Genomic DNA, 27,012 nt, shown 5'->3' with positions numbered 1-27,012 from the left:
TTAGGCCATTATCATTGGTATTTTTTGAGCTTTGTTTGTGTTGAGAGCGAGGACTGTTGTGGCAGTTATAAGGAAGGATAAGTAGAAAGTTAGTAGGGGGGGTTTGGCTATTACTGCCATAATAATTATTAGGCTATTCAACCCAAGTGAGAATGCTTAAGACTTTTCAAATCTGTGTTTGATTTAGTCCAGTTCAGTCTCCTAGAGCTGCTGAGGCAAGGATTATGGTGTTTAATAATTTTGAGTAGAGTGATTTAGGACAAGAATGGGTGGCAGTGAATTCAATTTTTGTTGATAGCAGTGATTAGGGATTAAGTTCTTCTGTGAATCAGGAATGGAAAGGGACTGGGACTAGTTAGACTGCAGTTGCTGTTGTCAGTAGGGGCAGGACGTTGCGTGGTTTAATTTGTTGGTGTCACAGTGGTTCTTCTTCAAAAGACAATGAATGCTGAGGCAGCTGCTTGTACTGGGGAAGTATTTGATTATGGCTTCAGTGGCTCGTGGGTGGTGGGATTTGCAGATTTGGAGATGAGTGGAATGATAGTGAGGGTGTTAATTCCTATTCTTGTTCAAGGCGTGATTCAGTGGTTGCTCAAAATTGTAATGATTGCTCCTAGAATTAAGCTTGAGGAGGAGATTCACTTTGCACGTTACAGCTCCCTGTTCACCTTACCACAGTGATTCTTTGTGTTCAGGCACATATCCTTGAGGAACGAGACAGGGCTGCACAGCTGATTGATGTGCTGGTGCCTGCTCTATTCCAGCTTGGATTCACCTTCCAAAGAGGCTCAGTACTGAACAGCCCAGTACTGATTCCATTTCCTACTGCCTGGAGTAACCAAAAGGTCTAATAATGTTTGGGCCTTATTTGGCTTGTATGTAGGATTTTTCATTCTTCTAATATTAAGAAGGCTGAAGCAATTAGAATTAGAATACCGTGGGCATAGGAGCATGATAAAATAAAGATATTTAAAAGTAGAAGGTCAGCCCAAGAGTAACTATGGTGGGAAAAAAGAGGAGGTAGGGAGATGATTTGAACCTCTGGATAACAAGATAAACCTTATGTATTTTTTGACCTCTGCTATGGGAGCAGACCTTTCCCAGGACAGAGGATAGTACTCACTTGGTAGTTTAATTGAGTTTATTACTCAGGATTGCTTGTACTCACTTTTTTTGTCCTTTTGTAAATGCAAAAGTTCATTGTAGAGAGGAAAGTACCTGGATTGCTGTGATCTGAACACAGCTTGAATATACAATTCCCTAACAGTAGCTGCTCCTTTAGGATGTTCCGATACAACACTGAAGTTGTAAACTTCCATGTCAAAGTGGGTTCTTGGAGGACATTGAACAGTTTTCCCTTGGTGGTTTGGTCAATTGCAGGGAAAGGGGAAGGATAAAGAATTTGGGCTGGGGTTGAGCCAAAATGGCATTTTGCTGCTTCAGATTTCCTTCCAGCGTTTGCAGCAGGGTGGCAACTCCATCCCTGCAAACCACTGCCTTCTGCAAACAGTGCTGGCTCTGTGACTGAGTAGGTGGCTGACAGCTACAGGTGATCCTGCAAGGACACCCATGCCATCACAACATGGTCTTATTAATTTACTCTGCTTTCTCCTTTTTGACAGTGGCCAAATCCCTCATACTGTCAGCCAGGACAGGGACTGTGGCCACAGCTGACCCCAAATTGGACATGGCCATGAGATGCAAGTCCTGTTGCTTTCTCTGCCATCCATGTCGGGTGTCACTACAGATAAATTTCCCATTTTTCCTCTGCTTGCTGGTTGGGTCCAACACTGAGGATAGTATTATGGTGCCATAGAAACAACAATAAGGTTTGCCTGGTGGCTGAGAGGTCTTTGTGGTTTGCAGAAATAGCAGTCACAGCTGTGTGGATTCCTCTTGTGGATGCAAAGAAGGCCAGCCGCCAGAAGGAATCTTTTTTCCCCCTCTTATCATTGGAGCCTTCCATCCTTCCCTTCAGATTTGCTAACTCAATACTGCTCAGGGGAATTAAACACAGGCTAGTTCCATGAAAAATAAAACCAAAGAAATTTTCTCAATAATTAAAAATTATTCCCCTCGAGTGTCACACCCATGAGATGTGCTGATGATAAAGGTGGGAGTTCACTGAACACACTTCTTCCCCTGTGAGCAAGGCTCAGCCTGACACAGAGGTGAGGTGGGAGCTGGGCCGCTCTCTGTTGGGAGGAAGGGTCTTGTGGCAGCCCAGAGAGGCTGTGCACATTGCCAGGGAACAGCTGTGCCCTGCATGTGCCCCTGCAAGGAGCTGTGCTGCTGCCAGTGCCCCGTGGGGCTGTAGGGCTGCTCAGCTGTGGGGCAGGGAGAGCAGCAGCAGGGTGCATGTGCAGCTGAGCCATTGCTGGAGAGCACAGGGCTCTGGGCTCCTGCTGTCCCAGGGCAGCCCCGAGGCCAGGCTGTTCCTGTGGGAGCTCTGGGGAAGGCGGGCAGGGTTTTCCCCCGGCCTGAATCAAGGTGCTGCTGGTAGGGGAATGTTTCCTTGTGCAGCTGTTTAGAAGTTTCCAAGGCATCTGTCCCATGAAATACGGAGCTTCAGATGATTTAGATTTACTTTGTGGACTCTGATACATTTTGTGTCTCCACTTTGCAGGCCTGACTGCCTACCCTCTTGCCAGGACGTTTTCCCTGGCAAGTCCCTCAATCCTCCTTCCATCCAAGCCGTTGCTTCCCATCCAGAGGAGCTCTCCTTCTGCCACGCCAAGCAAGATGTGCAGTGGAGAGCAGGAGACTGGGAAAGCTGGCAACAGCTTGGATAATGAGAGTAAAAAGAACAAGGAGCTCACTTCAGAGGGAAAAGGACATAAGGTAAGGAGACCAAGCTCAGTCCAGTGTGGTAAATTTTCACTTTATGTGCTGTCAGCAGAGCTCTGAGACCTCTTCCCTGACAGGAACTGATTCCTTCACTGAAGTTTGAACAATCCTGATTTGGCTCTCTAGCTGGGCCAGAAATGATGGGATACTGAGGATGGGTGTGCATCTGCCCCTGCTGCCTCCAGCCCCTTTCCTGGCCATGGCATGGGGGCCCTGGAGCAAGTTGGGCAGGCAGAGACCTTGCAGAGAGCAGCAGGGCAGGGAGCTCTGCTGAACTTCCTAAATGGCAGTGAGGCTGAGATGATGGATGTGTGGGAGCTGGAGAGCAGGGAGCATCCCGAGAGCTCAGCAGCAGCATCTGGGCTCAAAGGCTGCTGGGGAAGTGTAGGAGGGAAGGGCAGCAGCAGCAGAAATGAGGGGCTTGAGTCAAGCAGGTTTGGGCATCCTGCAGAATGGCTTTGTGGGGACATGGCTGGGGATCAGCACTGGCTGTGAGACACCTTAGGGGCAGGGAGAGAGCAGTGATCTAAACCCACTCCCATGGCATCCAAAAGGCCAGGGGAGGCAGTGGCACCCCAGAACACCTCGATGTCAAACATGTAGATGCCAGCTGGGAATGCAGCCACACTTGCAGAGGAATGAGGATGAGGGGAGAGGTGTCAAATATTTGTCATGGTCTCTCCCTCAACAGTTCCCTTTGCATTCCCCATCCATTGCCAATCTGCTCCATCAGTTTGACTTGTCCTTTCCTGCCAGGTCCCAGCTGAGGGCATATCTGAATGTCTTGAGGTAGGAATGGTGGCAAAGCTGGATGCTTTTTCTACTCTTTCCAGGATCAGGCCAGCTGAAAGTCTCCTGACTCCAACAGCAGACTCTGGGAAGGGCTTAATTTCCTCATGCACAGGAGGGAATGCCTTTGAGCATGGTACCCCCTGATTGATTCCTCTCTGTGAAGCTGCTCAATCACTTTTCAAAGCTCTGCAAAGGTTTGGCGGCCCCAGCACCTCAGAGAGATGAGCTCTACCATTGCAGGCCATGGAAAGCAGTACCTCATCTGGCCTATCTGAACACACCAGCAAGAGATTTATCTGCTGCTCCTGGTTCTTATAGTACAGGACAAAATGGTCTTTTTTTGATCCACCTGCTCTCTGCCATCATTGTAAGCAGCTCTTCTCCAGACTGAGACAACCTTATATATGTAATGATTCCTCAACCAGAAGCTGCTCAGAAGACTTTGATTAACTTTCTCTGTGCATTTTTTTTACTCTTCTGTGTGTGGAAGGAGGTGGGTGCAGCGCCTTCAGGGCAACCCCTGTTGTACCAACATTGGCTCTGCGTTTGTGGAGGAAAATAATCGTTTTTTAAGAGGGGTTTTACACCTCCAAAGCAAGCTTTGAGCATTCCCAGTCTCACCTACACGGTGCTGCGTGTACCTTGGTGCCAGCAGGCGTTTGCTGGTTGGGAGAGCAGTCTGCAGTTCAATCCTGACATCTGCAGCTCCCGGCTGGAACTGCGGCAGCATCTCCTGCTTGGAGGAGATGTTTGGTGGGCAAACCACCCCTCCTTGCAATAACCTCCTCAGGTGAAGCTTCCGGGGTTAAAATTCCCAGAGGAATTCACTCCTCTTGAAACAGGGCTTGAAGAGGAGTGGATGTACTGTAAATGAGATAAAGTCTTTTATCGAATGATTAAGTAGTTAAAACACACACTCCTGACAAATTAAGATGAGATTAGCCTTGGGGGAGTGTCTGCTTGTGAACTTTTAGCAGTGTTGTTTCCCAGAAGTTCTTACACAATCTGTCCATTTCCAGGGGGGAAAAAAAAAAGTTTGTTCAAATACTTTGCCCAAGAAATTTCAATTTGCCCAAACTTTGCATGCCTACAATGCTTTGTTCATGAAATCATAGAATGGTTTACGTTGGAAGGGACCTTAAAGATCAATCCCCTGTCACTAAACCAATTCTTCTGTTGGTGTGTTCCTCTGAGCCATGCCCAGCTGGATCCCAGTGTAAATCTGGGAGCTGTCACCATCCCCATCCAGACCTCAGCACTTCAGATCCCTGTGCTGGAGGAGAACATTGTGCTCCATCCATCTGAGCTCCTGTATTAGTATGACATGCACATCCCTGGATTGATGAAGTCTTCATTAAATCACATTAAATCATATCTCATCAAAATGAAAGAGAAACAATCTGTTCCTGACCTAAAATTTTCTACATCTGACTTTCTGCCACTGGGTACACTTGAGTCTCAGGCCTCTATAAAAGCTCTTCCATTGTTCAGTCAAAAGTAAAAGGGAGTTTTGGAAATTCTGTCCCCTTTTTTATTGACTCACTTTGGAGCTAGAGAAGGAAATAATTCTTGTATGCCTTGGTTGATTGAACAGAATCAATTAATCCATAAAGTGTCTTGAAAGCCATGAATGTCTGCATAAAGGCCTAATGCCAGTTACTTTTTGTTAAGGCTATGTTAGAAGTACATCATTATATTCAAATAATCAAAGGTGCTTGCTTAATATCTCACACAGGATTCCCATCTCAGTAACAGCAGTCTGTTCATTACAGAAATGATTTTTTTTGGATGTGTGACTCATGAATCCCTCAAATGTGGGTCGGTGGGAATGTGTGTCAATCCACCGCCTGGCAGCTCAGGGGGCACATCCTGATGTCATCATGACATTTTATGAAAATCCTTTCGACAGGATTTTCTCCTGAGAAGCTGAGGAGCCCCAGGAAAGGAATGTAAACAATAACTATCTGCTGTGGAATGCCACAGGTGCATCTTCCATTGGTCCATGTGGATTGTTTTCACTTGATGACCAATCACAGCCACCTGTGCCGAGGCTGTGAGAGTCACAAGATTTTGTTATGCATTCCACTCCTTTCCTTTCCTTTCCAGCCTTCTGAAGGATCTTTTCTCACTATTCTTTTTAGTATAGTTTTAGTATAGAATTTTAATGTAATATAATATCATAATAGAATAAATCAGCCTTCTGAAACATGGAGTCAAGATTCTCATCTCTTCCCTTGTCCTGGGACCCTCAAACACAACCATATCCTGAGGCACAGCCCTGCTGGCCCAGTGATGATGCCACAGCTTCCTGAACCTTCCAGCAGCTTTGCAAGCAGCTCCTGGCCCTTGTCTTCCTCAGTTTGGCGCTTCCAGCTTGACAAAGCAAAGCTGTTTGCTCAGCCTGCTCCCTCTTGGATGTGACTGCTGTCCCACAGCGTGACCCTCTCCCAGCCTCGGGGACAAGGACAGTAATAAGGCCTTAAAGTGAAATTGCACAAGGATAAAAGCCCAGAAATTATTTTTACAAATGTGCTGTAATGGGAAAAGGCTTCTTCTATTCCATACTCTGATTTTGGCTTTAAACCCAGCCTGCTGCCTGAGAAGTGCCTGCAAAGCCATGCCTTCACATCTGAGCAGCAGAGCTGAGTGATTGCAGATGTCTGCCTTTCCTAGGACTTGCTCAAATGGAGTGACCATGAAGTAGGAGAGCTGGATCCATTGCCTGCTGCCAGAGCTGAGCCAGAGGGGCTGGTTCCCAGCACCTCTTAGCATGGAGCTCTCAGGTAAGCTGTCTGGAGGGACATGGGCTTTGTAAGCCCTCCAGAAGGTTCTCCCTGTCAGCACCAGGAGCAGCAGGAAACATTTTCCCGTGGATGTGGTGACCCAGGCCCACAGGCAGGAGTGTGCCAAGATCTCCTAGTTTGCCTGGTGTGACTTTCCCAGGCCCCATGATTTTTCCAGGGCAGTAAAACACAGGAACCTCCCCAGAGCATCTCTGCAGTCACCTCTGGCACAGGCACTTGCTGGAGGGGCTGGTGAGGCTCCTGCAGTGGCACAGAAAGTGCTGCCTTTGCTCTCCTGTGCCCAGGCCCAGCCATGCCCAGCTTCACACTCACTCTCCTCTTTCTTTATTCCAGCCAGGCCACCTGGTGTCCTCCCGTCCCATGAAAGTGCTGGCAGTTTCTGACGCCTCCTTTTGGGAAGGAGGGATGATGTCAGCCCCTCCCCAGGCCAGAGCCAACACCCAGATGAGGAGTTTGAAATGCTGAGTGTTACAAAGGCCACTAAAGAAGTCCAGAATTCCCTTCTGCTGCCTTTAAGGAGAATTCTGCCTGGCAGCCAGGGCCCAGAAGAAAATGTCCAGGTCCACCACAGCACATTGTTCCTGTTGGCTTCCTCACATCTTTGGACTGATGTGGCAGGCTTTGTCCAAGGGACTTCTGTGGTAACCAATGATATGGAGGAGCTATGGGTAAGGTGTCCAATTCATCTTCTGAATTTGATTAAACATTGTGCTGGCCTTCACTGATTACCCTAAAAGCCTGAAACTTTATTTTTTTCTGTTGTGGGGGAAAAAATCCTTTGGTTTCATCTGATATAATAATGAAAAAGGGGAACTTTTATGCCTGTGTCTAGGAGGAAAAAAAATTATCAGAAAAAGAAAAATCTGGCACTCAAAGCTACAATTTTCTTTTCACCATTCTTCCTTCAATCCAGTAAAATCAAGACCGCCTGACAATCTCAGTTTCATTTCATATCTCCTATCACCTCTGAGTTCTAGAGGACATGGAATGCTGGTTTGAAAAATAAAACCAAAAATCCAAACAACTTGACACATTAATATTTCTACCAGTTAATGACTGTATTTAGGTCTTGCAAATCACATACACCACTGGTAAGCAAAGCACCTTGCTGCTCCATGGATGGAGATGTAACTTGCATCCCTTGGAGATAAGGAGAAGGGGTTTTAGGCCATGAAATCCCAGGGTGATGGAGGAGGTTCACCACACAGCTGGGCCTCCCATCTTGTCTTGGCATTTCTCCCTTGGTGGAGCTGGGAACCATCATCAGAGCCCAGCTCCTCAGCATCAGGCAGACACAGTGGATAAAGGGGAGAGGAGGGTGGGTCTGAGACACAGGATGGGCAAGAACCATTCCTCCCACTTTTCACTGCAATAGTCCTGCAGATTTTTTTTATTGTGAGAAAGCTCTACTCCACTAAGCTGCCTTTTCCCTGATTTCAGGCTAGAAGATCATTTGCAATCTGCTCTGCTGACTCAAAATGCCTGTGGAATATCACCCTAGAGAATACACATTCTACTGAATACCAAGTACCTTTCATATAGGCAATAGTATTCCCTCTCTCTCTCCATGGTAGGTATTTCAGCTCAGTTCCTGGGAATGCTTCAGGAGATGCATTCATCATCTGGCTGAATAATTCAGCCTATGGAGATGATATATTTCCTCCCCTTTCCTCGAATGCCTTGCTTTAAAATGCATAATACTGTTTGCACAATAATCTTTCATCTTGCACGGCCAGCCATGATACAGAGGTATTTCTGTGGCAGCTTTGCCTTTGATGCTGGATGGCATCAAATCTAATGGATGGCATTGTAAAGCAAGGAAATAATATTTCCTCAAGTGGAAAGCTGTATGTATTATTTAACCAGCACCAGCCTTGTGTGGACCACTTCTTCCCTCAGGGAAAGGACACAGGCTGGCTCTCCCAGACCTTTGGTATCCCAGAAACCATGTCAGATTTTCTTGGGGTGCTACAACAAAGATCCTTCCCACGGTGGCTTAGGGAAGGAGGGGCACGGGAAAGGCTTGGATTTAAAGGATCCTTTGAGTACTCCAGCCTTCCCGGGGGCTTTGTGAGGAACAGGTTTCTGTGTGCCAAGAGCTGATGGCAGTGAGACAGGAGCTGAGGGCAGGGAGCCTCTAGATGTCACTGCCAGACAGCAGAAAGGGACCCCGGAGCCACGGCGGGCTGGGGACATTGCGGTGGCACAGCTGGCAGCAGGGACACAGGGTGGCAGTGGGCAGCCAGGTGGGGGGCACTGGGAAACCTGCTGTGAAGAGGCTGCTGTGCTTTGGGGCTGCCTTCCCCAGGGCTGAAAAGGTGCAGCTCTATTGCAGGGTGGGACCAGGTGCGGGGAATGCAGCCAGAAATTGCAGCTTCAGGTATTTCATGTCAGGAATTGCCAGGTAAGACTGAAATGTTTCAGTTGCAGCCCTGCAGCAAAGAAATGCTAAGGACAGGTGCTAAGGCTGAGCTCCATAGTGCCAGACAGAGCTGGCACCCCCCACCCAATGGGAAATGATCCCAATATTTGTCTGTGCCCCCGCTGAGCCACCTGGACATGGGGAGGGGTCTCTCTTGAGAGAACTTCGTCTGCTTCCTACTCAGAGAAGGACAAGTACCTCTTTTGAGAAAGGGTCTGATGTAATGATCTCTTCAAGCTAGGTTTTATAAGCTCTTGGAGATCTGTATCACACCCAAGATAGCTCAGCTACCTCAGATGGCATAAAATTAGTGGGATGGCTTCTGTGGTAGTGTTGGAAACAGAAAAGTTTTAATAAAAGGCAAAATAACAAAGCTCTTTACAGAGAAAATCTGAGCCAGGTGCAAGAGGCTCTTGCTCCTGGTAAAACACCTCACAAAAAACAATTAGTTCCTTTGTTCTCTTCTTTTTCTAGTAAATTGCCCAGGTGGGACTTTTTGGCTCCTGTCCAGTTGGCTATCCTTAACTTTGAGGTGAAGTCCCCAAGGTCCTATGAGGTGACTTTCTACCTAATTGAGGAGAGAAACTTCAGGGCTTTTTTCCTTTGTAAAGAGACAAAGGATAATTTTGTCACTCTGTATTCCTGCAGGGGTCACCATCCCACTGAGGGCAGCAGCCAGACCTGAGCATTCCCAGGCACCCCTCCAGGATGGTGTTCCTCCACTGGAATACCAGTCCCTCACTGCTGCAGCCCAGCTTGAGTCAGGCCTGTGAGTCTGCAGCCCACAGGCAGGACATTTGCTGTGGCATGGTGTTCCCTGCTTTGAGAAATGCATTGCATTGAGAAACAAAACCAAAAATCATGAGTGCACACCGTGAAGTGCACAAGGCTGCTCAGAGACAGGGTCTCACCCAGCTTTCCCCTCTCCAGCCATGTTATGGAATAATGAGCCTTTTTCTTTTTTTCCTTGGAAATTTTTATCGTTTTTCCTCTATAAATTGCAGCAGCAGTTTCTCTGTGAGAGACCTGAGGCACAGCCCAAGGTGCAGAGGGAGGTTCAGTTGCTCCAAACCTGGCCATGGACAGCCCCAGTCTCCCATGCCACAACAGCAAGATGTGTTCACTGAGGTGTGGGCATCAAACCACAGCCTCCAAGGTGCCTGGGAAGCCTTGACCCAGGCTGCTTGCTCAGGAAACAGGCCCTGTAGTAGGGAAGACATGTGAGAACTTCCTCCTCTGTCCATCTTGGCATGATTTGGGCACAGCCTTTGGCAGGCAGATGTAAGACATGGGTCTCAGGAGAAGGCCAGTAAACAGGAGGGCTCCAAGATCCAGAGATGCACAGATTATTCTTGCTGGGTCAGCTGTCAGCACTCTGCACCAAAGTCTTTCTAAAGCTGAGGCTTGGCTTAGATCCCACCTAATTTCATCAGCTCTATATCCCATCTCCTGTGCTAGGGAGTTGAGCATCACTAATCTCATCTGCCTCAGCCTGCTTCTTACCCTCTTGAGGGCTTTAGCCTCATGAAGGTTTAAAAATAGAGCATTTGTTTGAGGTCCTTCTCTTCCATTTCTAACAGCAGATTCTCTTAGGGTTTTTCAGACTTGTGTCCCTGAGGACTAGGAACTGATTTCAATCAAAAAAAATTAGAGAGGATATTATCATAATTGGATGAATCTCTGAGCCTTCACAAGTGCCAGAAACCTCATGGGGACTGCACTCACATTTTAGAACTGGCAAACACAGATGAAGGGGCCTGAAGATTTTAATAGGGTCACCATCCCCATAAAGTTGGCCTTCACAGCTTAATCACACAAAGATGAAATGTAGAAGTTTTCTCTCTTTATCTAACACCCCACTGATCTGAGCTGCCTTTGTTTTCAGTGCTGGCCCCAGGATTTGTGAAATGTATTAAGCTTCTTGTTGCTTTTGGAAATAACAGTCACCACTGTATTATGGCCAAATCATTGCTTTTCTCCCTTATTGACCCTTTTTTTTTTTTTTCTTCAGGCTACCAAACACCCTTGACTTTGTTTGTGGGATGGTTAATCAACAAGTCTGTCACAATGATGGATTCCTCCTGAATTGTTGCTTAATTAGCTTGGTTGGAAGTATAAATCAAGTGGAATACCAATTCTTCCAATGCCACAGACAGGCAGCCATGCTCAGCTTGACAGCAGTGAGTTATTACTCTGCCCCAGTGCAGGATCAGCCTGCAGGCACCAGCCTGCAAAGCCAGAGGGGCCGTGGGTTGGTCCCTGAGAGCGCAGAGCCACACACAGCTGGGTGAAGGGCTGGTGGGATGGAGCTGAAGGTGGCCTCTGTGCCTGGGGACACTGCCCAGAGCACCAGCCCCAGCAGCTGCCCACAGGGAGACAACCCATGGAGAGGTGATGTTTCTCACCAGGGGTGCCTGGTGGCTGTGCCTGCTTTTCAGTGAAGAGGAGACATTTCAGTTTGTGGCCAGGCTGAGATATGAGACCAGGATCTTTGTCTCCTGACAGGCAGAGTTGCCTTCCACAGAAAGGCAATTACGCATCTCAGCAAAAGGAGAAGTAATACATGGGCTGCAAATTAAGATTTTTGAGATTAATCTTAATGGCTTGGTATTTTTAGAGATGAGACTTTCACACAGCAAGAATTTAAGTATTTAAACCAGTTGACTTGAACTGAATTTTGCAACTTGAACAGAGATGACTTCTCTGTAGCTACAAAGAGCTTGTTCCCAGCAGGTCTGAGCCATCTTGAGCACCACTGAACTGTGTGGTGGAAGTCATCCAGAAGTACTTGAAGTTTTTTAATTATCCCAGGCTAAGCTACATAAACCTTCCTCTGAAATGATCCTACTAATAAACCTTTTTAGCAAAGCTTATTTATTTTTCCATGGCCCCCTTTTTATCTTCTCTCTTTGCCAACATTTGCAGAGGGCTTAATTAGTGATTAACGATTTCAGGTGGGATGTGTGAAGGAATCAGTTTGTTCAAAAATTACTGAAAAAAAAAATTAAAATAGTCTAATTTTACTGATCTCTAATTTCCAGTGGAAGAGTGGGTTCAGTGGCCCCTCTTGCCCAGGATGTACCTAGCTGAGCAATGCTCTCCAAGCTGGTGAGCGAGGCAGTGGCACAACACAGACTGTCCTCATGGAAACAGAGATCTGGGTTGCATCTTTACCTGGTGATGTAGTTGTTGCTGCAGTGTGCAGCATCTCCCTGGCAAATGGGTAAATCTGTTGCTAATGTGTGGATGCCTCAGTGGAAACCTGGGCAGAGGGTCTGGGTGAGGCATGGTGTGAATTATATTGCCATGGCAACCTGGGATTTCTTTCATCCATTGACATTTGCATCCTTCTTTTTTGGCATTTTCACAAATAGAGTCTTCTTTTATTTTTTATTTTTTGATATATCTGAGTGGAATAAATCACTAAATTTGCTGTTAATGACATGATGAAAAAGTATGAAAGTGAAGTTCATGTGTGGGTACAGAATGATTACAGTTGTTTTGCAGGTTTAAGTTAAATTTTTGAGCAGGAATTATGTCTGAAGAAGCCCTACATTTTTAAAGACATTAGGACGACGGAAGAGAATGCAGTTCAGATAAACTTTTCTACTCCCAAACAGTCCCAGTATAGATTCTGGAAGTCAGAAAAAAGCACTGAACAATTTGTTCTATATCTCTAATATGCTACCCAATTTCTGTAGCAAATAAAATGGAATCCCTATAGTTGATGAACTCAAAAATGCCTGAGACTTTTTTTTTTTTCAATTTATTAATAAAAAGTATAAAGAAAACAAAAAAGATTCTGGTGTTATTTATGAATTAGCACTAATTTCTTCAATAATTTTCTGGCACTTATAAATGGCACAGAAGAAAATGAAGAAATAATTAAAGTCAAACTGTGTCTTAATTGTTCTTGTAACCTACATCTTATACACTCCTTTCACATGAAAGGCACAGGTCTGTTCTTTTTCGTAGTGGAGTTAATGGAGCTGGTCCTAACTTCTGTACTATCTATGGGAAGATGAGAGAAGATCACAGTCAACACTGCCAGCTTGCCCAGACCATTAAGTACTACCAGCTTGCCCATGGAGTACTTTCATTAGCAATTCTTCCTCTCCAAGGCACCTCCAGTTTGCCTGGAAAGGACTCTTCATCCCAGCAGCTTGGAGTGCCACCAAGCATGAGGACACCTGGCTTCACTCCTTCACCACCTTCAGTGGTTTTTCAAGATGGCTTTTGTATGGGGTGGCCTTGGACACTGCTCTGTGAGGAGGAAGAAAAGTCACCTGGAACAGAGGTAAAGAGACTCACTCAGACCACAGCCAGCTTCAGGTCAGCCTTTAGGAATCACTAACGGGAATATTTTTGCCAAGAGAGCTTTTTTCAGCAAATGCCAAGTGTGTTTTCCCACATCAATCACAGTTTGTTAGGCTCCAATTTTACCAGTTCTGATCCTCTGAGGGTCCTGTGCCACGACTGCCCAGGCTCCAGCTGCAAGTGTCTGCTAAACTGCTCAAGTGAGCTGCTTACAAACACCCTGCAGGCAGGATTTCATTCCAAACCAGTAAGTGAAAATTATGATTAATTATATATTCCCAGAAGTTATGATCAGTTTATGAATGATTCATTAAAAAAAAAAAGACTTAATAGACTATGAATATAATTTGCAAGTAATAATTTAAGCAACTTCATCTCCAAAGGTGAGGTCCTTCTCATATTTACCTAATGACAGTCTGCAGTGCAAGTGCTGGGTGCAGTGTTGTGAATACTCTGTTTCCACACACCAACACATCAAAATGCAGGTTTGCACTGTCCACAGCTCTGAATGCAAAGGGCAGGCTTAATTAGTTGTTAGCAGGCAGAGCTCAGGGGGGTGAAGGCATCACAGTGCTGAAGGCCAGCTCCTGCCACAGCTGGACACACTGGATGTGACCAGGAGCCAAGAGGGAGGAGCAGCAGGGCACAAATCTTATCCTGGAGTCAAGGTAAAAGACAAGGAGTCATCCCTGCCTTGGCTCTGAACCTTCCATGATTTCTCCCTGGGGAGTGTAATTTACACCCCAGTTATGCATTTCCCCTTCCAACTTCTCAGCAAAGCTGGCACCCAATGCAAACTGCCTGCAGAAACAGGGTGTGAGACACCAGAGATGCTGTTCCTGTATTATTTATTGTTGTAATTCCTGCCTGTAGGAAGGGTTAGCTGGATGCAGTTAATGGATTTCAAAGAATGTCATGGGCTTGAGGTTTTTACTCCATTTTTGGACCAGGCTGATAAGGAAAGTGTCTGATTTGCTCAAGGATGCTCCACAAATTCCTGGGGTCAACTGCTCTTCCACTGCACATTTTACTAAGGGTTTCCTCCCTGCTTTCTCCTCAGTGACAAACACTGGGAGCAGCACTAACACCTTGACATTGCAGCTGGAGCAGGTGCATCACAGAGGGTTGGCAGAAGCACCATGGCCGAGATGGCTCTCGGGTGTATAAACAACACAAGTTCTGCAGGAAAAGGCAGAGTCTTTCATGAGAACCAAGCAGCAAAATTGGGAAGTCCAGAGGAAAAAAGTCCAAACATCAAAAGAAGCACAAGGTAAGGACTGTAGTTCAAATGTAAACCAAACCACGTAATTCTGTTAAAAATGTGAAATCAGACTGACCAAGAAATCTAAGTTACTTCGTGTACCCACCCTCTATTTGACTATACATTTGCTGCTGTGTAAAATATGCAAAGGAAATTGCACCCCTCAGAACTCAAAAATATAAATTATGCTCTCTCATCTGTTATCTTAGGTGGGGGCAAGTTTCTAGCTGAGCCATTGGTGGTCTGCTTGACTGGTGAGGTCATCAGCAATTCCCCAGAAAAAAAATAGCCCAAAGTCCAATTCCCTTTACAGCCCTTCTCATGCTGCAGGCCTCTCCTCTTTCCCTCTTCCTCTCACAGCTTCTCTCAGAATCCCCCATAACTCCAGGCTGAGCTTCCTGCAAGGGCCCCACCCTCTCTTTTTAGCACTGAGGAGATTTCTTACCATGACCTCTGGCATCTCTCTAGGTGTACATGACAAGGGTCAGCCACTGGAAAAAAAGGGGAAGAAAAGGTGCATTTAGACAGTGATGGTACACCAAGGGTTCAGACTTGTCTCAGGACCTTCAGGGGTGACCCAGTGACTGTAGTCCTTTTGTACTGCACAGGATAGTTAAGGGATTTTGGAACTGCCTCTTTCCCTTATTACAATTCAGACCCAGAAACTCTTTCCATATGTTGTTTTCCATGATAAATTATTGCAGCAGCTGCTGCAGGAGCAATTGCTGGGAAAGTGTGGCACCTGCCTGATTGCAAGTGGAAGAGATAGCAACTTCTGGGAACCTGGCTGTCCTACAGACTACCCTATAAAATAGGTCCAGGTCCTCTACTTGCAAACTGTGCTCTGCCCTTGGTGCAAAACAGATTTAATGAACAATGAGGCTCTGCACTAACCACAGAGTGTAAACGGGAGCTGGTGAGATTATAAAAGGCTCTTTTAAAAAATCTTTTTAAACACTGGGTTGTCAAATAACAGTCCCCAGACTGATAAAATGCAGTACTCAGTCATATCACTATGGAGCACAGCAGGATTTTTGCTTCAGACTAGCTGATAAAAAGCCTGATGTATCCCCATTCAGTGAGCTATCCTTCAGGCTGTGCTTTTAAGACAAACAGCAGCAGCAAGCATTTGTCTGCTGTTTCTTTCTTAAAGCCAAGATGTTTTGCAATTCAGGATTAACAGATGGGGCAGTAAGAAATGAGGGCATGGATTTTTTTTTTTTTGGTTTTGTTTGTCACTTTCTCAAAGTCACTTTGAGCAATGTTTCCAGCAATGACAGGCTGGTGTCAGTAAGGGAAGACCCCATGCCTTGGCCAGGGATGGGCACCTCTGAGCTGTGCTCCAGTGGGGCCAGGGAACCCCAGGGAAACACCTCCCACACAGGTGCATTTCCAGCCAGGGAAAACCTCCAGCACTGTTTGCTAGGACAAAAGCCTAGCAACACACATCACACATCATCTTCAACTTCACCCTTCTGCTGACGTGTGCTCCCACCTGGGAGCTGGGGAGAAGAGAAGAGAAGGAAGGAGCATTCTTACCTCCATTGCTGTCATCAAAATTTGTGATCTGCCCTCTGCTAAGTTTTGGAATGCATCTAGGAGCAGAACAAAAAAAAACCTTATTTCATGAAGAAGAAGCAAGAATGCAGTGCAGACACAAGGCTGTGGCAGCTGAGGAGCAGAGCTGCAGTCCCTGTGCTGGGATGCTCTGCCTGGCTCAGTGTCCTGCCTGGCCATATCTCATTTCTGTGCTGGGTACCTCTTCTGCCTTGGCCCTCGGATCACAGCCTGGGAAGGCATCCCAATTTTGGGGCCAGAATCTGGCAGAAGTGTAGGGACAGGCAGTGCTCAATGTGGCTGCCTTCATCTCCTCTCCTAATTTGTTTCAATTGTTTTCCTGCCTGAAGAGTGACAGGAGGACGGTGAACTAATGAAACACATCTTCCCACAGGGAAACTTTCTGTTGGTCCTTTTCCATCCTCCCTGGCAGTGAGTGATCACAGTGTGCCCTAAAGAAAGTGATTCTCTTGAAGTCATTAGTATGCCTTGCAAGCTTTTTGCAGGGAATATAAATGCAGATGCTGCTGTTATTCAGCTAGAGTTTGAAATTAACATTGCTGAAAGTTTTTTTTTTTTTTTTTTGACAGAACACTTTGCCATCAGGAAATTTAAATCCATTCAAATATTGTTATTCTATGTGCATATTTATATTGCAGTATGTCTAGGAGAAGTCTTCAAACCCAAGTATTTGGATAAACTCAAAACACAGTATTTTGAGGGTTTTTATTTATTTTGAAATTACTTTTCTCCTAGAAATGTGCTCTTATAACAGTAATAAAAAGTTGAAACAAATTTAAGTCTGTCTATCCCTGAATGACACATTTCTCTGGGAGCCTGGAGTTTCCCACCCTGGATGGAAAAGACTTTGTAAGATTTACAGGTGTTTTGAAACGCGCCCAGCCTTAGCAAAAAGGCTGCTGGGAGAGGGTAGGAACAGGGCACAAGGGCTCATTGCTCATCTGCCCCTTAGGAGGCCACCAGAGCTACCTGTAGGGCCTAAAGCAGGGAGGAAAGGTGCCACATGCAGCCTACACTGCTCTGAAGAAAGGCACAGAATAAGGAAATCCTCGTGTTGTGCCCAGTCCCTTGACAAGGCTGTATTTGCAGGGCTGGGCTTGCACCCAGCAGTCTTTTTAGGAAAAAGTGGCAGCGCTGAAATTACCTCCTCTGGGCAGAGGTAAGTGCCTCTTTACTGCTTCATTAACTCCAGTTAAATAGAATTTGCAAAGAAGAGGCTGCTTTTGGTTTGGGTCTCATCTCTGGCTATCTTGAAAGGATGAATAATGATTTAATGGGACTGATTTTATCTTCCCCGCTGCATTCACATCATCATAAAGGTTGACTGCCTTTTATTCCCACTTGGCACCCTTATCCTCTCCTGTAGCAAACTTATTCACAACGATCTAAAAAGTTTGAGAAATGTATTTCACATTAAACCCTCTGTAAAGTGATAACTGAAAGAGTGGAGAGCATTTTAAGATTCTCATTACAGACAGCAATGAAACTTTTAGATACTCCTTTCCACATGGATGCAAAGGATTTGTCTTTACATTGGCTCTTAAAATGTAAAAGGATCTTTTTTAAACAAAAAAAAATACTGTGGCAGTAATTTAGGCATAAAAACTTTCATCTACAGCAAGTGACATGTATAATCACAAAAAATGGGTGTTTTCAAGCTTTTTTTTTTTTTTAATGAAAGCATTAAAATCAGGACACGCTCTGATTTTACAACGCTTTCAGAGCTGCTTCTGCTGTACTCTCTTGAAATGGGATTTTCAGCAGTGTCATCCAAGCAGATCTGCTGACCACTGTTGGCCCATTAAACATCAGTGCTAAAAACACATGGGAGAAAATGAACGCTCGTTTCCATGCACTGTTGAAACCCAGCTCATTCCAGAGATGAAATAAATTGCTGTAGCAATGTTCTAGCACAGGGGTCACAGTTGCTGACTTTGCTTAACTACCAATATCTCCAGTCGAAATGCTTATTATTAGAGTAGCAAAAATTACGATTCTGTAAAACAGAATTTCATTTCCATTCAGGCAAAAGCTCATTTACAAACACTCCCTCCTTGCAAGTGCCAGGCAATAGCTGGCTGCAACACAGGGAATGGGTTTGTTCATCCACAGAGGATACTGGACTTTCTCCTAACCAAAGAACTGAGACAACTTTACTGAACACTGAACTACTCTCTAGCAGCCAGTTGCTCCAGCGTGTGGCATTCACATTCTCTGAACAGAGAGAGACATTATTCTCTCTCTCAGGTTTTTTTTTCCTGGAGAAGCACAGAGAGAAGAAGAGAAAAACAATTCTTATCTCTACTTGCTGCTCCTGTTGTTGTGCACATGTGGAATGTGTTAGGAAGATTGTTTACCTGAAGCGATTTGTCAATTGGATTCTGCTGGGGATTTTGTTTCCTTGGCCAATTGGCTCAAAACTGTGTCCTGGCTGTCTGGAGACAGTCATGAGTTTTCTTTAGTATTCTTTGTAGTACAGTATAGTGTCTCTTCAATATAGTTGTAACATAGTATAGTTTTAATAAAGCATTAGTGCTTAATTGTTCAGCATTCTGAATCGATGGAGTCAGATGCCAATCATCCCCAGAGTTGGGGTCCCCTAGTTTTCTATGCCAGTGCACAGGAGACGAATCCAGCTGCTGGCAAACAGCCTGCCCAAAGAGCTGCCTGGCCCGGGCCAGCTGTGTCCCTTCCGAGCTACGCCGTTGGGCCGGTGCTATCACGCCTTGTGTCGCGTCCCTCGTCCCTCGCCCCTGCTCTCAGCCTGGCTTTGCAGGCTGCCTGCTGCCACGTGCCCTGGTGTGCTGGCACTCACGGCTCATGGTGTCGAGGCGCAGCATGCAGCACACGAAGTCGCAGCAGCCAACCCTGCCGCTGCCGTCGCCGTAGCGCAGCGTCATCAGGCGCAGCAGCTGCGCGTCGGTGGCCAGACCTGCCGAGGGAAGACACGCTGGGAGGGCATGCAGCAGCTCTGCTGGCCTCCTGCAGCCTGCCAGCAAGCTGGGGACATCCTCAGCCCCCTTCCCTCTCCTCCCCTGGGCAGCCTTTCCCCCACTTCGTGCCTAAGAGTTGGGGCGGGGTAATGGAAAACCAAAGTCGCCTCACTCACTGACTCCCACTGCGGCTTAAGTCAGCAAGCTGCAAACACTGAGCTAACTCATCTAGTGTTGTCTTGCTTTGCCTTTCTAGCTTTTATTTTCTATAAGAAAGGGTGTTTTTCTTTGGCCCATAACTGTAAAAGTCTGAGCGTAGCATTTCCGATACCACCGGCTCTTTCTGCTAAAGAGGCAGATGCTGCATTGCTGCATGCTCAGGCTATTATGCTGCATAGCATGCCTGGGATTCTTAATTTTTACATTTTCTCTTCTATTAGAAAATAGTGAAGGGTGCATTTCTTTTTTATTAGTTGATTATTCAGTATTTGTGTCGCAGTCTGTTTGGATGGAAATCGGTATTCAATTGAATGAACAAAAATTGCTTTTTAGAATGATTCTTTTATTAGTTAAATAAAACTACCCTAAATGTGCTGGCTATATAAGAGGAATGATTTAAATATATTTTGCACTAAAAGCTGATTTGCAAAACAAAAGGGAAATTTTCCGCAGAGAGCTGGACTGATAGCTTTGGTTTAATGCCTTCTCTGAGACTTCAGAAAAGTCTCATTTGCTCGCTCCAGGTTTTAGTAGCTCAGCTGGATGTGAAGTAACTTTCCTGCTTTTTCAACCAGCTCTAAACTTTTCCGTTTCAAATGAACTCATCATGGAGCTAAATTAGTTGAAAAAGCAGAAATAAAAGAAATGGCTTCTCTACACCTGTGTAGGGAGAGAGAGAGCTGATGGAAGTGGTTTTGTACCACCATTGACAAACTCTGGTTGCATGAGCCTAGTTGGAGGTCTCCAGCAGGAAGCAGGTACATTATGCTGAATAATTAAAGAATGGAAATACATTTGGGCTTAAGATACATTTCAAATTAAGGTAAACATGATTTTATATTCTTTTCAAATGAGATAAAGATAAAAATTAAAAATTAATCTAATTAATTGTCCTCTTCGAGTCTGGTTTTAAAGCACTGTAGCAGTGAGCAATGAATTCTATTTTTAACCTTTTGAAGACAGTAGGAATTCAATCAAGCTCTCTCCAGAGAGCAGATTCCAGTAAATATTACTTATAGGATGCTATAATCCAGTCTTACCCTAGTAAAACACCAAGAATTTGGCCAGGTCAGTCTAGGATACACTTGCTCTGAAATCTGCTCAGTTGGCAACATCTCTCAATTAACCTCATCAACAAAACTGAAGGGTCAGTCCTCTCTGTTCCCAAGAATTTTCAGCTCATTTGTAAGACTACTTCCCAAACCTTTTGTCTGCTGGATTCCTCCCTCTGGTTTTGGCTAAGATGCTAATTACTGACTTGATGTTTCCCTATTTATAAAAATTATTTTGAATCATTTGCTGTTGCCAAAGAGGAGTTTGTAAATACATCAGGCCAACGCTGCTGCATTTCAGGGCAGCACTGCTGTTAATGCAGCTGGCCTGCTTTACTCTGATCCATTATTATTATTGGAAGCATTAGGAAAACAGTGAAAATTAAGCACACAGTGCAGTGTTTTGTTGGGGAAAGCACTGAACACTTCAGGGAACAGCTGCCTAGGAGCTGGATTTAAATACATTAATACCATTCCCAGAGGTAGCACCAAGCTCCCAAACTCCTTCTGGGCTTCCTGCTCAAAAGCCAGGACAGGGATCATCCCATTGCCAAGCCAGATTCAAATCCACACTTCTGGCTCAGAGGGCAGCAAGAATGAGCTTGTAATTTTCCTCCCCACTCAGAACTACTTGTAGTCAAACATGTATTGAATTTGCCACTTAACAGTGCCTTTTTATCCCTCCAAACAGCTGCATTGTTTTGGCTGACAAGACTTTTCCGTGTACAATTTTCCTCCCAGTTTTACACTTTAGCATCTTTCTCACAGAATGGCCCTGGCAGCTTCTCCTTTGACATCTGGCACATCAGTGCTGCACTTCTCAGACAGGTGCTGATGCTTTGCCCAGCTCTCAGCAGCAAAAAAATTATATATGCATCCCCTCAGCTGATGGCTTCCAGGGACAGCCATCCTGCACCAGTTTCCTCCTGGGACAGCACAACTCTGAGCTCCAGGCAGCCAATTGGGAGCTTCTCTGGTGCACAATTAAAAGGGGATGGCTGTGTCAGAGATGTACTTCATGCACAAAATCTCCTTTGAGAAAACCCAGCTGAAATGCTTCACTCGTGCGCACTCGCTGAGAGTTTCAGCACTCAGCAGCCAACAGAGGTCAGTGCAAACTAAATAAATGCCTGTCAGTGGGGCTTTCCCTTCTAAATTTAGTCACTGCCCTGGAGAGAAACTTCAGGAACTGAGTGAGCCAAGTGCAAGAATCCACTCTTCCTTTCTCCTTTCCTCCCCGCTGGATGTTCCATTCATGACCGAGAAGCAGGTCTGGCCAGGGCTGCATTTCTCTGCATCTTTCTGCTGGCTCCAGCACAGACCTCTCAGCAGAGCTGTGATCTAACTGGCATCTCTGGGAAATCCAAGCCACTTTCTCCCTAAAAGTATTTTTTTTTTCTCTCCTCTTTCTTTTTCATCCTTTCCCTCAGTGCCACAGGGAAAACAAAGGGAGCTGCTCAGCCCCTCTGGGCGTACCTGCTGCCTGTATGGCGTTCTCCAGTTCAGCAATATCAAGAAATCCAGAACGGTTCCTGTCTTCCTTGAAGAAGATATCCTAAAATACAGTGCAAAGGCAGATTTCAAGCTCTTACCACCATTCCCCACATTTACTACTACAACCGATTCTCCTCTCTTAATAAATATGCTGCAAAGAAGTTCAACAGGTGAGATGGAGTGGCAGTGACAAGGGAGACCCATTTTCAGAAGGCTCTGACAGAATGCTACTGTGTAAGAAATCCCACAGTTTGGGGTGGGAAGAAGCCTTTTTGCTTTCCTAAAACACACCACACCACATTTGAGGTGCTGTCAGTGGGAAGAGCACCCCTGTCTAGATGGGGAACTAGGTGGGCTCAGAGCATCTCAAGAGGAATGGAACAAATTGGAGCCCACCCAAACCTGAGTTTTGAGGAGATCCTACTGTCCTGCACCAAGGCTGAGGGAGAAGGACCTGACACAGAGAAGCTGCCATGCATGCCCTGAAGAATTTAGGTGGGACCCTAAATACCATGTCACTGCTTCCAGTGCTTATCCTGGAGCAGAAACATTTCTCCCAGACAAGCCTTTATCAGATCCTATACATTTCCACTAGAAACTGCAGAAACGAGGAAAGACATTTTTTCAGATGACTCTGTTCAAGAAGTCATTTCAGCTTAGAAAGCTTTTCTTAAAAAAAAAATAAAAATTGCCAGTGGTGGCACAGACATGGAGATTTCCATCAGATTCTGAGCCTAATTGGCCTTCCTACCTTTTCCCTCCATGCTCTCTGTGCTGGAAAAGCCTGGGCTGCTCATTTGGAGCACTTTACACACCCCACTGCCTCCCTTGCGTGAGGAGGGAACTCTGACCCGCTAAGCAAGCAACCTCTGCAAGGCTGAGAGCACGGAGCAGCTGCTCCCTGCTGCTGGAAAGCCCCGGGGTACAGAATCCACAGAATCCACAGAATCCACATAACCCAAAGCATCCACAGCATCCGCAGCCCAGAGAGAGCCAACCCCTCCCCCGTACCATGTACTTAGTGAGGCTTCGCCAGAGGCTCCCGAACTCCTGCAGGGTGAGTCTTCCATTCGAGTTGAGCTGTGCATTTAGTTAAGAATCGAGCACTTAATGAGAGCTGAACCTGGCTGTCTTTGTTGCCGAGGATGCTGCCTGCACAGACCTGAACACATAAGATGCAGCCTCTTCTGTGGGTCACTTTGTGCTGAGAAAACCAAGAGTTTTCCTGCTCTCAGTCCTGTTTAAATCCACCTTCTTTGTCACACTGCACAGCTGCTCATGCCTGTCCTCACAAACCACAAAAGGTTTCTATTTATAAGGCACCTTTAACCACAGGGGAAGCTGTGGTGACATTTAGCCCCGGAGCACGGACACCCCTGTGGATGAACACGGCCCCATGGCCTTGCCTCTGCACAGGATCTGCTCTGCCTGGATCCTCCAGGAGAACAGGCACTGAGGAGATGATCCCAAACCTGCTCCCCTCCATACTGCACCCAGGAGCCCTGGGCAGACACGCAGCACCCACCCCAGTGCAGGATGGTGAAACCTCCCCGAAAGCAAAACCCATCACCAGTGAAATACGAGCAGACAAATGCCGCTGTCGTGGAACCTGAGTGAAAAAAGCTGATCCTGGCTTTGCAGGCCAGGATAGGTCACACTGTACATGGGTTATCTGCAGGCCAGAGAATTAAAAATCCATCCTGAATTATAGCAGAGCACAGGCTTTCTCAGCTCTTTGCACGTGCCATGCATTTACAGTGCCCACTTATCCCAGGACAGGCTTTGCAGAGGAGGAAAAGTCTCTTTCGCTGGCTAGATGCTGAAAGCTGGAAAGAGAGAGGGACTTCTGGTCATTTTTATTCATTCTGTGGCAGTTTTTAAAGGTCTGAAAATGTCTCAAAGCTTTTTCAAGGCATGGAGGAAAAGAGACAATGAGCAAGCAAAGGGGAAGAAACACACGAGGGAGATGTATGTTTCCATCAAGGAGCCCTCTTGTTCTACAATGGCCAGAAATGTATTTCCTGTGTTGTCTTGTTAACACTAAAAAGACTGACTCATTCAGCTAAATAGGAGATACACTGGAAATAGACTCTGGGATGGCCTGCGAGGCCAGTGCCTGGGATTCAGCAGTGACAGCGTTTCTGCCCCTGACACCAGCATTGCTGGCAGCCTGCTAAAGTGCCACCCAAGGCTGGCACCACCACAGAACAGCTGAGCTGTGCCTAAACTCTGTCCTGCCTCCTTGCCTCAGCTCTGCCTGAGACCCCCACCCAAGGGTGAAGCTTAGCCAAGCCCCAGAGAGGGCAAAATGAGAACAAAAAGTCAGCTGGTAGCAGAAGGTTGATCCTCACCTGGCAGCAGACACACCAGAGCCAGGGCAGGCACAGCAAAGTCCTGCATGGACTATGGGACAGTTATTTATTGGGGATTTGGGCTAATATTTACTTGCAGGTTCTCACGCTGGGATGCTCAGCTCAGCCATAACTCAAGGCAAGGATGGGCAGCACCAGGGAAGTTTATTGCTTCTGCTGAAAGGATACATCCATCAGAGCTAAAATGCCTCTGCATGAATCAAAGCTGAATGTCCCTCCCAGGCTGGTCATTTCATCTGCAAGGATTGACAAAACAGAAGGAATTAGCAAGAGCAAGGGCTGTGACAGGCAACAGGACACCGTTCTGAGGGAAGGAGGACACCAGGCTGAAGCTCACACAGCTGGTTCAGGTTCTCAAAGGGCTCTGTGCCAAGCTGAGGGAATCTGCACATCTCAGACACCTCTACCTTCCCCAAGGACGGGTGCTCTGCTTGGGCTCACTCTGCACAGTCCCTGCCCAGGGACAGAAACACTCCCCTCTTGACATAAGGGAAATGACAGTGACAAGAAAGGCCACTTATGCTGATTTAGCAACTCCTAAGAGCACTTTGAGCCTTGTGCATGGCTGAGCTGGCTCCAGCCCCACAGCTGTGCCCCTCTCAGGCTCTCATCCCACAGTGCAGTAAGCCACAGTGAGGATTGTTTAAGGACCATCAGGACACCATTAAATCCTATGTCTAAATGACTCTAATCCCTAAGGCGAGGGAAGCACCAAAAACATTAGTTGGGCTGCTTTACCTTGCAAGATCACTTCATTAAGGAGTTGTTGCAGCTGCGAGGCATCAATAGTTGAACCCTGGTGCAAAATAAAACACAAAGAGACGTCTGTGAGCATAAAGTTTTCTCCTGTGTCACTCTTGCCCAAAACTTTTTTCCTCAGGCACTGTGGCAACCAAGAGCCCCTGTTTATATACATCAAAGGAGCAGCAGCATCCCCTCTGGAGCATGACAAGGCCCTCCATGCTGCCGGGCCACTCCAGCTCCTTCCCTACAGCTGCACTGCCACCAGCACGAGGTTTGTTCTGCAGGGATGGGGAGCTGTGCATGGGCAGCACAGCAGGCTCTGTGTCAGTGGGCTGGGAGCACAGGCAGTGCTGCCCATCAGCCATCCCAGACACCCCCAGGGCCCCTGGTGTGTGGCAGCCCTGCTCCTTTTCACCTTCACGCATTGATGTAACCATTAACTGCGAGAGGTTCATTGTGCAGAGGCTTTTGACAGCGATTTTTTTCCTCTTGACTAAGTCAAGGAGTTCTTTATAACAGTTTATTAAACCATTAAAAGCATCTCCTGTGAACACAGAGCTTGGCTCTGAAAGAGCAGGAATCAATTACTCAAACGCTGACTGATGTCTGGTTTCCAAGTGCTGAGAAGGCAAATGGAAAATGATGCTGATGAGAGGGGGGGGACTACCCAAGGCTTTCTAATTGCTTTCAGCAAATAAACAAACAAAAGCAAAAAAAAAAAAAAAAAAAAAAAAAAAAAAAAAAAACGCAAACCCACAACCACCCCAAAAAAAAAAAAAAGTACACATGCAAGCCCATCACCAGCTCAACTATAAATCCCCAATATTCCACTGATATATGGCACTAGACAATCTATCCCAGCTGAATGTCCCATTTTTCTGGGGGTTTTGGCAGGTCAATCAATACCATTTTCAGGATATCCACTTGAGGATGGAGCTACACTTCCAAAAAAAAAAAAAATTCTAAATGGATTTGTATCAACATCATAGCTCAGTTTTTCCACAAGTCCACATGTGTTTTTTTAATTATTTTTTTTCCCAACAATATGTTTTAGAGAGGGTACCTGCTTAGCGTACTTTAGGAAAAGAGCCTTATAGGAGCTGCCCTGGCTCTGCCTTGGTACATCCTGCATCGAAAACAAAGAGCAGACATAAATAATTCAGCTACAAAACAACTGAAGGCAAAAGTCTGCTGATGCAAACAGCACTTTAGAGGGGCAGGGAATGTACAGCACAGGCTGCAGTTTTCACACCCACAAAATAAAGCAGACTAGGAGTGAGCAACTGCTGCTGCAATGAAGGAAGAAGCATATTTCAGGTGTTAGCAGCTAGTAGAGCAGGAAGGAGCAGTTCAGGGCTTAAGGAAGATGACAGAACACATCCAGGGTGGAATTCAGTGAGTCAATACTTGAGTATGGAGACACAAGGCTGATCCTTTCTGGTGGACCTTGGTTGGGACCACTGCTCAGGGCATGGGGAGGTTCATGTGAACCAAGTAAACAGAGCACAAGCTGACTTTTCCTTTCTCTTGCACCTTCACAATCCCAAGACAAGCTTACTATACCTGAGCAATTGCAATTCAATGGTTAAGTGATTTTTTTCCAACCTTCCAGTGAAAAGATCCACCAGGCACTAAGGGGAATGATCCTTAACATTATAAAGCCTTCAGAAAAAATCTAAGCCCGAGACCCAACGCCTTCATCTCTGTGTGAGACACTTCATACCAAAGAAGCCCAAATACCTGAACAGGAGCAGAAACTCTGGGTACCACAATTCATCAAAGTCAAAACACTGGCTAAGAACAACAGCCAGCTAAACTGACAGCTTGTCAGTGGAAAGAGATAAAAAGTCACCATTTACACTACCCCTCTAATGGGGCTTAATTGTGGCTGGAAAATGAATCACAAGGAAAGGACTCCATTTTCTGTTCTCCTTCACACCTCTGGCTTCAAAGGTCTGTGTCTTTGAAGGTTGTAAATAGCAGCTTCTCAGTGGCAGGGCTTAGCTGGTGGGACCAGCAGGGGCTGGACCAGCCCTGGCAATGTGCACAGCTCACAGCAAGAACTCAAAAACCCACGGAAGCTGGGCTGGAGAGCACAAAATGAGGTTTGAACTAGAGGTGCAGCCAGTTTCAAAGTGTGGTTTGCTTTATGTCTCTGTCTCTGAAGATATCCTGAT

At 46.1% G+C, this 27,012-nt stretch overlaps 1 protein-coding gene and 1 pseudogene across 1 annotated transcript in view; both read right to left on the bottom strand.

The window, feature by feature from the left end:
- Positions 1–4,369, bottom strand: LOC121357016 (annotated as a pseudogene).
- Positions 4,370–12,696: 8,327 nt separating this feature from the next.
- Positions 12,697–27,012, bottom strand: part of CAPN13 (calpain 13) — a 48,534-nt gene continuing 34,218 nt past the window's right edge. The window contains exons 15-23 of the mRNA XM_041474003.1: positions 25,899–25,961; positions 24,830–24,887; positions 24,260–24,327; positions 22,731–22,799; positions 21,702–21,780; positions 18,837–18,953; positions 15,983–16,038; positions 14,889–14,934; positions 12,697–13,151 (exon numbers count right to left, since the gene is read on the bottom strand). Of these exons, the coding sequence (XP_041329937.1) occupies positions 14,908–14,934; positions 15,983–16,038; positions 18,837–18,953; positions 21,702–21,780; positions 22,731–22,799; positions 24,260–24,327; positions 24,830–24,887; positions 25,899–25,961 (537 nt within the window). The 3' untranslated portion in view covers positions 12,697–13,151; positions 14,889–14,907. The remainder of the gene's footprint in view (positions 13,152–14,888; positions 14,935–15,982; positions 16,039–18,836; positions 18,954–21,701; positions 21,781–22,730; positions 22,800–24,259; positions 24,328–24,829; positions 24,888–25,898; positions 25,962–27,012) is intronic.

Source organism: Pyrgilauda ruficollis, unplaced genomic scaffold (assembly GCF_017590135.1).
Source record: "Pyrgilauda ruficollis isolate IOZ18807 unplaced genomic scaffold, ASM1759013v1 scaffold31, whole genome shotgun sequence".
Lineage (NCBI taxonomy): Eukaryota > Metazoa > Chordata > Aves > Passeriformes > Passeridae > Pyrgilauda > Pyrgilauda ruficollis.
This window is presented reverse-complemented; position numbering and strand designations above follow the sequence as displayed.